This window comes from Cynocephalus volans, chromosome 9 (genome assembly GCF_027409185.1).
Source record: "Cynocephalus volans isolate mCynVol1 chromosome 9, mCynVol1.pri, whole genome shotgun sequence".
Lineage (NCBI taxonomy): Eukaryota > Metazoa > Chordata > Mammalia > Dermoptera > Cynocephalidae > Cynocephalus > Cynocephalus volans.
Window position 1 is genome coordinate 19,442,055 of NC_084468.1, and position 15,918 is coordinate 19,457,972.

The 15,918-nt window shown below is 40.8% G+C and overlaps 1 protein-coding gene across 2 annotated transcripts in view; it reads right to left on the minus strand.

The window, feature by feature from the left end:
* Nucleotides 1–15,918, minus strand: part of ADGRA3 (adhesion G protein-coupled receptor A3) — a 109,615-nt gene that overhangs the window by 63,519 nt on the left and 30,178 nt on the right. For both annotated transcript variants that reach the window (XM_063108435.1, XM_063108436.1), the window contains exons 2-3: nucleotides 14,395–14,466; nucleotides 3,243–3,314 (exon numbers count right to left, since the gene is read on the minus strand). In XM_063108435.1, coding sequence (XP_062964505.1) covers nucleotides 3,243–3,314; nucleotides 14,395–14,466 — 144 coding nt within the window. The remainder of the gene's footprint in view (nucleotides 1–3,242; nucleotides 3,315–14,394; nucleotides 14,467–15,918) is intronic.

Genomic DNA, 15,918 nt, shown 5'->3' on the forward strand with positions numbered 1-15,918 from the left:
TGCTTCATCTCTCTGTAACCAGATTGCAATCCCATATCTGGGCTCTTGGTCGCTGTATATGAGTCCACAGACTGCAAACCCCTCAAAGAGTTCCTGAGTTACTGTGTATCTCGGGAACATGGCTCACTGTTGGGCACGCAGGATGAACTCCATGCATTTCTGTTGAACTGAATGGATGCTGACCTCTGTCTTACCACTCTGACTATGTTGCTACACCTGGTTGATCCCACTCTTGCTGAACTCTACTCCTCGTTTGATTCACTGAAACTCTGATGCCCACCCTCCTCCAGCTCTTACCGTCTTTACGTGGAACTCCAATCTCCACTAACACCACTGACCCCTAGACCAGTTTTTCTGACTTGCTTCACTGAAAAACCTTAACTGGAAAGTAACAAATGAAGAGTGAGTGGAAAAGAAGAAAACTGATGAATAACAAGATATCCTCCAGACATCCCCAGGCATCTACTGAATGCAGGCAAAGACTGAAATGCAATGAACCACTCACCCCCAACAAAAACTACGGTAATAAAATTCCCTACGACAGACTCTGACTAAAATTTTAAATAATTTTACAAGAAGAAGCGAGACCCCTTTTACTCCTATTATTAATCCTTTAACTCCTATTATTAATAATTATTGCTCCTATAGAATTCTGAACTGTAAGACCACCCAAGAAAAAGAAATGGGAGAACTACAGATGACACATTTTGGATGAAAGATAATTTTACTTACAAAAGTAATAATTTAAGAAAACCTGCAGAAATAGCATAGCCAACTCTTACAATTGGATCTGACAATAAAAAGGAATAGGTTTTCAATGATGGAATAATAGACACAAGATGTCAAAAACATTAGGATGGAAAGTCAGTGTCAACATTTAAGTCATGGCATAATTAAACTAAGAGCAACCACAGGCAGTTTTACCTCTATAGATAATATGGAAAACCAGTTGAGACATAAAAAATACCCAAGCACCTCTGAGGTAAAAATAAATAAAACTTAAAGAAATAAATAATAAGAACCCAAAAAGAAGAGACAGGGGCCAGCCCAAAAGATGACTGTATGAAAAATGAAAGGGAGGAGCAGGTCTCCCTCCATCATATCTTTTGTCCCTGGTTTCTCTGCACTTAAGTGGTTTCTCCTTATTGCCATCAGAAATATTCTGAAACATAAATAAGATCATGTCAACTCCATATTCAAAAAGTTCTGGTAGTCCCCTACTATCTAAAGAATAGATTCACAATTCTTTAACACAGCAGGAGGTCATATCTCCAGCTCCATCTCCTAACATTTTTCCCCCCTTTCTACTTTATGTTCTGCCCAAAGAACTAGACTACTGTCCCAAAAGACACGTTCTTTCATCCCCATGCCCACTCTGCTTACAATGCCTTTTCTGTTATTCGTCAATACATATTCATCCCTGAGGAGCATGTTTAAATCTAAATGCAGTGGCAGGCCATTCCCCTCTCAGGTGGTCCCTCCTTTTCCTGGCAGACTATTATTATTTTACTTGGCAGAGCACATGTACGCATGTTAGAATGCATTTTCATTAACTACTGAAGGGTAGCAGAACATACCCCCCCAAAATATGCCACTTGGGCATAAGGATTATTTTGAGCTGAAAGCAACTGAGAAGAAACAGACACACAAAAAGCTCTCTGCCTACCCCCATTTGTCTAAAAGCAGAATTTAAATTTACAAAGGTGTCTCACCTCCCCTCTCCACCAGGAAGGACAAAAGTTCCTCCCTGGAGAGGACTTTAGATGCTTATCAGCCTAGAGAGGGCCACACATTACTAATTAAACTTTATCTACCACTAGTTTTCTATATATTTGCCTTCCCACAATTTGCTACCCCTAGAGACTCAAGGTCCTTTTCCTCTGTCTTGTCACTTCTCTAAAAATGTATTGCTCCTTGCTGAAAATGCTATACAAGCTGGACTTGTAAGCCACCTATTTGAGTTATTCTTTCCCTGAGTTTTCTCCCATGCATATATGAAATACATATAATAATAAATTTGTTTGTTTTTCTCTTGTCTTTTGTTACAGGGGTCCCAGCTGAGAACTTAGAAGAACAGAGGGAAAATTATTTTTCCTGCCTTACACTATCTATCTACTTCCCTCACAAGAGTCCGTGAGCTCTTCCAGAGAAGTCAGAGTGTGGCAAGTAGCCAGAGCTCAATGTCTTTAGAAGGAATAAAGGACGGTGAGACAGTCCTCATGGCTTGAATGTACAGTCACTTCTCAGGTGTGAGCCTGCTTATACATCAGTTGTGAAAAGAGCACAATGAGGGGGATAGGGGAGTCGTTTAGCTTCAGAAGTAATAAAAACTGGTCTTTAGGTTTTGGAATAATAATGCAACCATTTGATCGACTCAGACTGGGTCTATTTTTAACCATGGCTTAAAGATTCTTGCAGATTTTGGCTTGGCTGCATCTGCAAGTCATGTAGTCTGGGCTTGCACTGTAGAAGAAGCTTTGACCTACAAGTAACACCTGGAACCAAAATCCCCCACCCCGTGCCACCCCCAACCAAGCAGTACAGGACATGACCATAACCCGAAACATCTGAGCTCTTTCAGAAGTGAGAGGTCCCTTGTCCAGACACTGCTGGTGCTAAAGAACACCAATCAAAATGTGCCCCACCAGTGCTTTTGCATACCAACCTGTTCCCCTAACCCATAAAAGTTTAACTCAACCCCAGACTGGGGAGACAGATCTGAGCACAGACTCATCTCCTTTCTGGTCGGCCATGCAATAAAGCTCTTTCTTCTCACAATAGCCAGAGTCACAAGAGTTTGGCTTTCTGTACACGTGGGGCAGCAAGCCCATTGCTCAGTAACAATTATACACAGATAAAATACACATGAAAATGATAAGACTTTAAATCATTAATAGAAAGGTGCCTCAATTTATCTGGCATTTACAACAGATACAATTTGAACAGATTCATAACTTGAAAATCATCTATAAATTACATTAGCTGGCAAAGACAAGGCTGTAATGATTTTATTAGCATAAGAGAAGCAAAACCATCTACCACCAATCAAATTACTGTACAAATTAACCACCTGCTAAACTACTTAACATTATATACTCTCTCTGTGTCTATCTGGTATCTGGCTAGGGGGGCCTCTAAAAATTATTAAATATCCATTCTTTTTTTATCATGCCAAAGTAAGTTAACAGCGACTTATAAAAGGAACACTTCAAACTCATTAAGTGAGTAATCCAAATACTTACAATCTTTTTAGTGACGACAGTCCCCAAAAGGCACCTGGATCTATACTACTAATAAGATTGTTTCGGAGGTCCCTGTTAAAAATAAAATAAAAGTTACTCACACATTAACACTGTGACAAATATTTAGGCACACTACTTACCTGCTATACAGAAAGCAACAATAAAAATGGAAGAAACTGAAGCAAAGGTTAATCCAAGATCACCCCAGCAGTAAATGGCAGAGCTAGAATTCCAATTTGAGAAATCTGGCTCCAAAAGCTTTTGTTTTGGTCAATATAAGGATAAGAGTACATGTCATAAAAGATACTAATATGGTTCAAATTCAAAGTTATCACTGAACTACGATCACATACATTATTTCCACAACTTCTTCCTTGGTATGCCATACTTTAGTTATCAAAGTAAATCAGTGATTATATTTGTGACAAACATCATTAAATCGTATGTTTTTTAAAATCACCTTTGAAAATACACTCTTAAAAATTTGTGTCATTTAATTTTACGTATTTCTTTTCTCCCTGGGCTTCTATGGCTAGGTTTTCTATAAAGTGAAGACATAAAACAAATATGCGATAAATCACAACATATAGCTCAAAGCAAGGCTGCACAAACCCCACACCACGTGGCAGCTGAGAGCAGTCACGATTTATCCTCATTCTTCTCAAGCAGAGGGGGGACTTCCACTACATTACCACTGGGGGGCAGCAGTGAGTGTCACAGCCACATCTCTCGACCAACACGGTTTGAGGCCACAGGCCTAAGGCTACTGCTCCCCTCTCAGTGTCTGGGCTCAGCTGGGACTCTCAAGTCACCCCACACAAAAGTTTGCCTAGACCTCTGCAAAGAGCTGACAGATACCGTCCATTTCCCGAGACCACATTCCTGCCAGGGGTTGGCCCACACTTCAGCTTTGCCAAATACCCTGAAGCAGGCCTGTTTGACAAGACCCACTCATAACCTTCCCAGTGAAGTCAAAGAGTGGACTTTGGTCATCTCTCAGGAAACCTGAGGCCAGACTGTGAACAGAACTCTCCAGCTTTTCTTCTCCTAAGAGTCTGTTAAATAAAATTAAAGGGGACCATTGTTTCTGGATTAAGTTCCCACACTCGGCCCCAAAAGACCAGACTAAAAATCAAAATGGAGTCACTCCTGCCAAGTTCCACATCACCATGTCTAAACCAAGTTGTGGTCTGGACCTCTGAGAAATCAGGAGAGAGAGACAATGACCAATTTCCCAAACAGGCCGGTTTAAAACTTCAATAGGCATGATAATCAAGCTCCTTCTGCTTTAATCCTTACACAAAAAATGATAGCCTAAAGTAACCTGACATTAAATAAACAGTTATTTTTCTATTGTTCTGTCTCCCTGTCCCCACCTTACAAGGAAAGTAACTTTGAAAGGACCCATCTGCTTTTTGTTCTTTGTTTCTGCTTTCTTCAGCCTTTTGCCTCCAAAATCACCTTCCTCTGCTCAGCTCGTTGGAACACTTATTTTACTCTATGGAATGAAGTGCTGCCTGATTCTAGAACTGCAATAAAGCCAACTGAGATCTTTAACTAAATTTGCTGTCATTCTGTCCCTTGACAAGTCTTTATTCAACAGTGGCAATCCTGCCCCTTCCTTGCACAACCACGTTTGAGCTGCCCCCACCACTCTTTGTAATCACAGGTGGCTTAGGGATGGCACACCAGAGGTGAAACAATACAGAAGCACAGAGGAGTGCTTGATATAAGTCCAGATAGTGGGTGCCTCATGGGCTCCTTCGTTCCTTACTTTACTTTAGATTTAAAAGGCCTTCTTGGAAATCGATATGGGACCACCGGGGCCACCTGTTCGCACAACACTGAGGTGGCCTATGTCTTGGGGATCTTTAAAACTATCACGGGCACTCTACCCATTCTTGGGCAGTCTAAACTACTTAGAGAACAATCTTCAGCCTGCCTTCTCAAACCCCTCCGACTCAGAAAGCACAGGCATCCCTTCTCTACTGTGCTTAAGAAAAGGACTCCTCCAAGGAAGTCTTACTTACTGCAATGAGCACGGATCCATGTTTCCTTCCACCCAATTAGAGGCACATTCAATTTTACTGTCCCACTAGCTAATGAAAACTGCTGAATTGCCTGATTTGTAACATGTTAGTTTTTTTCTAATAACTTATCCTAACTACCAATATAGCAAAAGGCACAACATTGGGATTGGTTTCTGGACAGGTTTCCTCCAAATTTCACAAAAACCTCATCACCAACAGTGATGGTCATGCATTTACAGTAACCCTAAATTCTTAATATGTCATTGTCACCGTGGCTTCCCACACTATCCATGCTGTTTTAATACATGGTGATAGAGATTGCTTAGAAATTCTCAAGAACACTTCACTGAAGTTCACCTGTGAATCCTGTGAACATCGTGGCCTCCAGCAAACCCTAGCCTGCCTTTCTCATGTCTCACCCCCAGTCGAACACACCAGGTGCTCCTCAGCGGCTAGGGTTAGGGCTGCAAGTCCACCACCTCCCCCACAATCAGAGCCAGGTTTTTCTAAATAAAACTGAACCACCGCCATCCTCCCATACTTCAGAATACTTTACTTGGAAAAAAAGGAAATCATTATCGAACATAGGTATAAAATCCGTGCTCCAGTTACCATGACTATATAAATATTTCATTGATCAGAATTCAGATAATTTTATATTTCCCTAGAAGAAAACAGATTTGTCAACAGTGGTAGCTACCCTAATTCTTTTGGTTTTTGAACCCTAGCCTCTAAGACATTTTCTAACTAAAAATAGAAGTGTCACAAAATGTATTTGGACAGTAATAAAAATCTTAGAATATTCAGGTAAACTCACAAATCCTCCCCTTCTCTCTGGACTCCAACCAGCTTTTAAGCTCCTCTTTTAACTATGATATAAAGACGGTCTTTGGTATAACAATTTCAACAGAAGGAGAAAAATCGTGCAGAGGACAAGTTCCCTGCTATGAAGGCTGCAGCCCCAGCGCCCTTATCCCCTGGCACCTGCCTCAGGGGCCCAAACCGCTGCTGTAGCAAATAGTGACAATGTGGCAGTTGTCCACGTTTGCTGTCCCACTACACACAACTCTCCTTGTGTGGCTTTCTCTTGGCCAGCTCCTAAGAGTCAATCTGTGAAGGTCAGAGACCAAAGGTGTGAATGGCCCTGGGAAGAGCCCTCACCCCACGAGGGAAGGAAGTAGGAGAACAGCCCTGCTTCCAGGACACGAGAGGTCTGGGGTGTGCTCCCCTCACTTGTTTCCAGCAGTCCCAAGTCCCAGATGCCAGCAGCAGGCACTGCTCACTAAGGGGCTACAACGTGGGCGATATGCCCTTGCGTCTCATCCTCCTGCTCCCAAAAACCAGAGCTTTCTGGGACACCTGGATGCAAACCTCTCAGAACCAGCTTTGGGAAAACACAGGTTAAGATACAGACCTGGCCATGTGAATTTCCCAGTACCCAGGCCAAGGATTAACAACCAGTACAGAGACCTAAGGAGACTGCCTACTACATTTTGAGAACAAATAGAAAGGGTAGACCAGAAGCCATTCAAAAATTTCAGGGTGGGTGAAGGTAGAAAAGGACAGCAACTACCAAAGATTCCAGAATGCAACAGTGACAACACTAATGAGTGCTATCAATTACTTAATGTTTACTGACTGTGCTAAGCACAGGTATTTTTGTCTTTGTTTTGTTTTGCAGCCATTTCCCTTGCTTTAGGGGAAGCACCCCTATTTCTCCACATGGTATGGATAATACCCCCAAACTTCCAACATCATTCCTCCACGTGTGATACTTGATCAACCCTGGCCCTAGTAAATGGCATGATAACATGACCTTGATCTAACTAAACCTAGGACTTTGGGAGGAGGAGGGGCAGAAGCACAGCCATACCACTGGGTTTGATTAGAGGTCAAGATGTGAGCCTGGAGCTGTTACTGGGGGATCCTCTTGCTACAGTGACAGGAGGGTCTGTCTAATGAAGCCAACAGACAGGAAAAGAGAATAAGTGGTGAGTCCCTGGATCCAGCCAAGCCTGAAATTCACCTGTAACTCTGCACTCCCCAGTTACACAAATCACTAAATCCAGTGAAATTGGTGTCTGCCACTTACCATCACATTAAGACCTCACAATCACCCTAGGAGACAGTGTCATTGTTTCAGATGAGGAAATGCATATGCAGAAGGATTAAGAAGGTTGGTCAAATTCCTGAAATTAATAAGTGGTCAGGAGGTAAAGCACATCTTTCAGACTGATACAACAGTAAAGGAACCAAGTACATTTATACCTAGAGGCACAGGGAGATAAATAAAGCAAACATGCAAAAAGTGTCCAAGATGAAATCAAGGTGCTGAAGGTAATATTCCTTCAATTTCTCTGTATGTTTGAAAAACTAAGTTGAGAAGACATGATCATACATGGTATTTTCCAGCCTTCCAACTACGCCCCAAAGTCATCCTCTCCTCCACACCGCCACTACTTAGCCCAGGTCGCATACCACAGTTCTAGCTGTGTCCTCACTTCTCCGTTTAAAGTAATCCTTCTGCACACAAACCTGATCATGTCTCTATTCTGGTTAAAACCTCCAGAAGCTCCACAGTCCCGGCAGAAGAAGTTCAGACTCTTCTCCCTGCCCCAGCTCTCACCTCCCCATGCTGCCCCCATGCCTTCCCTGAACACTCACTCGCTCACTCCATCTCCCTTCTCTTCGTATACACTAGGCATATTTCAAGATGCTTCTAGAACGGGTCATCTCTTCTCACCTCCAGGCCTTTGAACATGGGTTTCCCTGTCCTTAACACACATCTCAAACTCCCACATCATTCCGTCTCCTCAGCCCATCCCTCTTCCTCCAGAAAATCCCTGTGAATAACAGCGCCCAGGGCCTTCCCTGTCAGGGCTCTCACCGCACCGTACTCTGGCTGCTTACACTGTCTTCATCGAGAGACCCGAAGTTCCACGAGAGCAGGGTCTGTTCTGCTCAGTGAGAGGGAAAGGCTCAATACACAGTGGAGTGAATGGAGGAATAAATGCATGAAAACATAAACCAAGACTGAGAGATGGAACTGCACTAACTAACCTTTACTAGAAAAACATTTTTAGTAAATTATGGTTAGTTACGAGATCATTAGAATATTCATAAAGTCAGACAACGTAGAGAATGCCGCATCTCATTCATAACCATTTACAGTTCTCAATAAAGGTAGGTCATAATGCCTGCAACTGACCTTCAAATAATTCAGCAAATGTGTGTTTGTGTAGGTATATCCTAATATAGTGAAAAAACTAATGGCAAGTTATTAATAATTATCGAATCGTTGAGTGTGGGTAAGTAAATTGGTGATATGGGAGATTATGGTATTGTCCTTTCAATCCTTCTGTATATTTGAAATTTTCCATAATAAAATTTATTTTCTGTCCCCAACTTTTTAAGTCGCAGGAAGTACCATTAATCATCAGGCCCCACTTATTAGCTCCTATCTCCCCAACTAATCCCAACCCTACACCTCAAGAAGATAATATTATAAGAAAATTCAATCCACGTTTTGGACTTGTTTTGCACAAGCTAAAAAAAACTCTGCAAATGGAAATATATAATGTCAGTTCCATTTTTGAAAAACATAAGTTTCCCTTTCCAGGTTTTAAACAGCATCTACAACAGGAAGTGATTTAGCTAAAGCAGCACATAAATTTGTAGTCAGTGATAAACTGCATGTGTTTCTACAAAATACATCTCATGAATAACTGAGTACTGTAATGTGATTTAAAGATACACTTCTTTAATAATAAAAACTTCTTGACATATTATATAATATTTAATAATAGCCATATTAATCAGGCATTGCCAAAAGATATTTATAGCCAGATTCTCTCATTTAACTTCCCTTTCTCCCCAGCCCCACCAACCCACAGATTCCCTAGTAAACACAAGTCTAACTTTAGGACATATACTTAAATCTGGATATGTTGGATCATTAAAACATAAATGAAAAGAAGCACAAGAACTGCTTAAACAAAATTAAAGAAATATTTTAGCAGTTCTTAGCAAAAGAAACAACTCCTTTAGGAAAGAATACAGCAAATAGATAAGATGCCTTTAACTGCACATATCAGAACCCTCAACTACAAACAGCTCCCACAATCAAGAAAATAATTCTCTGGCATTACAGGAAATTAAGAAGCAGGACAGCCTCTGTGGTCAGTTCCCTCTACGTCTCAGATCCACCATCCTCAGAATGTAAATGTGCCTTCAGGCTAGGCCTCCGTCACCATATGGTATCCCAGGTCTGAAATCACCTCCAAGCACAAGTCATGAAAAAAACAGACTTTCTTCTTGCATCCCCTTGGGAGCTAGAAAATCTTTCTCCAAGGCCCCACAGCAGGCTGCCCGTCATCTCTTACGGGCTCAGACAAAGACTGTCAATAGCTGGAAAGAGATGCTCGATTACCTGGTAGCCTAGACCCAGCTCTTGGGATGGGATTTACATTGGGGAAGTCAAACACACTGACCAGTGGGTAATCCTAGCGTCAGAGGGAGGCATGTCACTGAATACCAATAATCAAACACATGACATAATACTAGAATGACAATATTATGAAATGAAAGGGGGGGGATGAAAGAAGGAGGGATATAGACAAGTGGATGAAAAAAATGGATGAATGACGGATATGTCTTAATTCTAAAAACAGTCTCAAAAGTCTAAGAAACACATTCACCAAAAAATGGAGAAAAAGTTGCAGGAAGTATATATTTTAGACAATTTTATCTTTTAAAGACAATATGTTTTACCAACTAGGCCAAGGGAGACCACTAAGATGCAAGTTTAGCCATTTAACAGCCCAAAACATCATTTACCTGGATAAAACAAATAAAAGGCCCCCTGGTCGAGCTGACAGCAGGTTCCGCTCTCCGTGCTCCCTGCCCTACCTCTGGTCTGTGGTCTCTCCTCAGGGAGGCTTCCCTGCACACCCTATGTAAAGCTGAGTGCACCCTCGGCCCACACTCCCCTCCTGCTTGGTTTTCCTCCACGGCACTGATCACAATCTACCTGCCTCTATGTTTTCCTTAATTATTTCACGTATTGTCCATTTCCTCTATTGCCAGACTGTAAGCTACATGTTTTCCTCAACATTCAGAAGAACAAATTGGCAAGCCTAAAGAAAAAGGATCTATTCTAGATGAAGTCTGCAGGAGTGTGTACACTCAGGGCTGTTTTGTTCTCTAACACACTCACTATATCTAAGAGACAGAGAGAGAATGAATTCTCTTACAAAGTCTACTCTTCAACTCAAAGGAACTGCCAAGGATGGCTGGGCCCCCCAAGTTCCTCAATCTCTGAGGCATGTTTGCTAGTTCAACCCAGCCAGGTCTCTCTTTTCTCCCTACCCTACCCTACTAAACCGCACCCCTTTTCTGCATGGCTTGGCTGCAGTAATTTTAACATCGCAGGCTTGAAGTTTTGACCCTGGTTTGAGTAATTCCTTGTTCTACCACTGCTAGCCTGTTCTGCCATATTTTCAAGTTGTTTGGTTAATTTCTCCTTGTTTTCAGAAGTGTCCAAACAAGCCAAGTCTGGATTGCAAACATTTGATCTGGCTGGTTGTAAGTGGAATTCTCCCAGACAATGATGTAAATGTGAGTGGATTTACGTGGGAGGTGATCCCAGGATGCAGCAATAGTGCAGGGTGGCGGGGGAGCGAGACAAGAAAGAGACTAAAAGGTAGGCTGTGGAGGAGGTTACCACTGTGATCAACTAAGACCAATCCCCTGGGCACTTGGGAGGACAATGGAGAGCACACCTCAGGGCGCCTGGTTGATGGTGGCAGGGGCAGGGCGGGGGGGGGGGGGGGGTGTTGACTTCCAAGGCACTACCAAAGCCAAAAAAGTGCTCAGGCTTCCGTTTAGAAGACTTAGGAAGGGACACACAGGAAAGGTGAGTGCTCCTCTGGAAGACTGAGGAGAACCATCGGGGCTCATCCCCACAAAGGAAGGCTCTGTCAGTGTGGTGCTTCCTCCTGACTCTTTGCCCCTCTCTCTGTCCCTCCAGGGCCAGAATAGCAAATCCAGCCACATCAGCACTTTTTCTCTGTCTGAAGCAGGCTGCTCTCCCACAGAGACAGTGCAGAGGCAGGTCCCACCTGGGCACACACAGCCTCCGTCACACTGTGGTTGTGAGGCCAAGACTCGGGTCTGGATTCCCAAGTGTACATAACAAATGCTGAGCTGAGGTCTGCTCATGATATTCTCCAACAACGGAGGCCCAGAGTCGACACCCGGGTTTTACACTGAAGCCCCCGCTAACAAAACAGTCTCTCAGTCTCCTGTGTGTGTGTGTGTGTGTGTGTGTCTGTGTGTGTGTGTGTGTGTCTGTGTGTGTGTCTGTGTGTGTGTGTGTGTGTGTGTCTGCGTGTGTCTGCGTGTGTCTGTGTGTGTGTGTGTATCTACACATCTACCTGTGATCCCTTAAAAGAGAGAGGTGGTATTCTGGGATTCAAGTTTAAACAAGCCCCTGGCTAAAAATAATCATAGCATCTTAACAGCACCCAAATTGGCAACCTGATTTGTTTCTAACATGTACAGAGATTTATTATCAACAAATGGCTGAAAATAAGGTCAAAGACAAAAAATAAATATAAAAAGGACAGTAATTCATACCACAGCATAGAACATCAGCTATGCTATCTACACTTTTTATGGTGTCCATGAATAGCCACATCAATCCTAGGTACCAAAAATAAAATGTGTTTCTAAACAACAGATGCTATTTATAACCTAGGAATGCCTGTCATCCTTCCTTTTGGAAAGGAAAGACCACACTGATTCCGTCAATTAACAAATAAGCAACTACTAAATTCCTGACACTACACTATATGCTAAGGATATCTGTCAACTACAATAACCTTTCTTTGCAAGGAAGAGAAAACCTAATGGTAATATAGTGCCCCCCACACTCTAACAATCCAGAGGCAGTCATGCAGTGTCCTCCCAGACTTCCCCACTGCTTATGTGACAATCCCCACTCCACCTTCAGAGTTGGCTCTGGCTCAAGCTAGTTGCAGGATGGTTTCTGTACCAGAGGTAAAATCACCTTCTCCAGTGACAGTGAGGAAATTCCTCTCTCCAATCCATCACCTTCTCCAGTGACAGTGAGGAAATTCCTCTCTCCAATCCCCAAGCACATCTCAACTCAATCAAATCGGGTCAAATGCTCATTCCTGAGCCAACAACTCTGGAATGTGTATAAAGGACTATCCTTAGCATAGTCAGGTCTGGAGCTGAGGGTGCAGCCAGCATCCTCTGAAGCGCATGAACTATGTGAAATATGACAGGAATACTTGAATAAAAACAGCTGGGGGGGGGGAACCTGGGAATTAAATACTGCTGTGCCAAGAATGGTTTAAAATATTTGTGTTTTTCTGTATATATACATACATATATGTACAAGTATATGTGCATATATTATGTGTATGTACACACATGTAAATAGGAATGTGTGTGCTACATATGTATATGTGTGTATGTAAGTACATATATATAACCTAACTTAAAAGACATTTATCAAATGAAAAGAACCTATGGCAAACAGTTGTGTCTGTCTAAAAAAATAAAATAAAAATAATGAAAAGAACAGAGACATACAAAGATACTTCAAAAAGTCATGGAAAGATTCATATTATGTTCTAATTATATTTTTCCACAAACTTTTTGAATTACTCTCTTATACAAAAGGATGAAGAACTCTAGACAGTATATGCTTAACTAACACATCAGTAACCTAAGCAATGAAACCCTGTGGGAGTTCAATTGCAGGAGAAGCCCCCTAGGTCAAATGGTCAAGGAAAGACCACGAAGAGAAATAGGGAAGTTGAATTAAGAAAAATGTGGACAGTTTGTTGTTCCACAGAAATGGAGATATTTGTCCATAGTGTAGCTCTCTTATGTAATATGAAATTTTATCCTAAATGCATAAGTAACAGGGGAATTTGAAACATGATCCTGGAATAGCAGTCAGAATATAACCAAATGAAATATCCACCGTCTAAAATCTACCAAAGCAAAAACAGAGTGCTACTTGTAACACACTGACTCATAAACAAAACTAGATCTAATTGCTAAGCAAAAGAAAAATTCCCACATTCAAAGATATGAATAGAATAAAATATCCAAGTTTATCCAAAAGTTTCCCTCTCAACATTTTTTTTTCATATTCTACTCGACTATCTTATAAGGCATACACATATCATGACATAGAATCTCAAAACAACAATCTATACTTTAAGCCAGTGGTCAGCAAACTACGGTCCACAGCTTGTTTTGTAAATAAAGTTGTACTGGAAGATGTCTACATCGATTTGTTTATTATTCTTAAGTTGTTTTTTTTTTTTTAGGTACTTATACTGTGTGTTTATTTTTCAATTCAATTTTATTCATATTTATTTTTGTGGGGTACAGAGAGTTGTTTCAATACATGCACATACTGTACAGTGATTCACTTAAGGTAGTTACTTTTGTCCCCATTAGTTCACTCCTAATTTTCCCCCGCATCCCCACCCCTCCCAGCCACTGGTAACCATTATTCTACTCTCTACTTCTTTTTTATTTTAAACCCACAAAGATCAACATCCTTACTGCAGAAAGAACTGTTAAAAATGAATCAAGAAAATCTAAGTAGAAGTTTGGTGAAGGATATGAGCAGATAATTACATACCCCAAAGAAACACGTGCAGTTAATAAGTACAGTTCAGGATGTGGTTGAAGAGGAGGGTGGGGCTGGCCCGGCCCCATCTCAGGATCCCGAGACCCATTGCTGGTTTGGCTGGGGGCAGGGTCTTGTATTCCTAAGTATTGTCTTATGCAATACTTATGTATTGACTTATCTAAGGCTGGGCTTTCACATTTCAGTGGCAGGGTTGCATTACTGTGACAGAGGCCTATGGTCCACAAAGCCTAAATTACTTACTATCTGGCCCCTTACAGAATTTAAATAATTACTTGTTTTTTAAAATTCAACTCTTGAAATTTTTCATAATAAAATGTTGGGAAAACTATTTTTATTGTAAATACTTGGGAGTTTACTAATAGGTTTACAATATAAATGCATTAAATAAAATAAAAAGAAATGACAATGAAAGAATACTCACAATCTTTCAAGAAGATTTAATCCAGAAAATGAGCCATTCTTCAGCTCGGATATTTTATTATTACTCAGAATCCTAAAAATAAGAGGATAAAAATGTGAGTTGCCTAATATACAACATCGACATCAAAGTAATTTAGATCGTTATGTTTAAACCTATGAGGAGTTCTAATTTACTAGCCAGAATTTTTGAGATGACTGATACAAAGGAGTGTCTTCCCCTTTCTTTGAGAAACCACCTAAAAGAGCTCACTCATATACCTCGTTGTATATTAAATTGTTCCTGTCACACTTAACCAAAAACTTTAAAATAAAGAGAGAGAAAAGTCAACATGTCATAACTTAAAGTTCAATATAAGGATAAAGAATGCCATGTACACATATAATCAATCAGCTTACGTAAGTTGAATACTTAATTTAAACATGGAAACAACAGAAAAATGCATAACATGTGATCTCTAAAATACTGACCTTACAAAGAAATAAAATATCTTTTAAATATCATTTCAATAATGCTTAATATTATCTGTAATTTAACAATACACAAATTTACTGTATATGTGTGTGAAAATCTGTTTTGCACCTACAGACAGACACAGGCAGCTGTATCATAATACTGTATCTCACATATTAGGACAATGTTCATTATAAAATGAACTGAAAACAAAAACTGATTAAAATAAGTCACAGTCAAGCCAACCCCCACGGCAGGACTTACGTGAGAAGAGACTATGTGCACATAGTCCTGCTCTGCAAATTTATGCAGCTTTCGTAATCTGAAAATAGTTTCTATGAATAACGTGAAAATGCTAAGCTACCTGATTGGGGGAGTGAGAATATCGAGGTAAAGAAAACGAGAAAACCAAGGCACAGAAGACTCAAGTAATAAATAGCCCAAGATGACATGGCAAATGGCAGGGCCAGATTTTGAACTTGAGCAGTTTCTATTCCAAATCCCATGTTCTTCGACATACACCAACGGTGATCAAGAGGTACACTACTGACACTTTGGGCAGAAAATTCTCCCTCACACACAGCACTGCCTAACTTTCAGGGCACCCTTCACAGTGGGTACAAACAACCTGAGTTGGTTCTCCTTGAGACAGTGCAACACAGCAATTTTGTGTATATGCAAACGTTAACAGGTCATAAGATTTTAGGTATTTATTTTATTTGGCTAAAAAAAAAAATAGCTCATTTTCTTTAAAGCAAACAAAAATAGCCACCTGACACTTTATTTTCTTTTGATATAACTAGAATTTAATAAAAAATAAAAATAAAAAAACCTGCTCATGCAGATTAACATATCAGAGCCTTTTTTGTGGGATGATGAGGAATTCCTAAAGTCAAGCATACCTGGGTTTAGACTTCAACACTATCACTTTCAAGTTATATTGATCTTAGGTAAGTCACACCACCTCTCTGTAACAGAGTTCCCTCATTCATAAAAGGGGAAGAATAATATCTCCTTCATAAACACTAGAAGGAAATTAGGAAAAGCATGGCACACTCAATGAGTATCCATCAA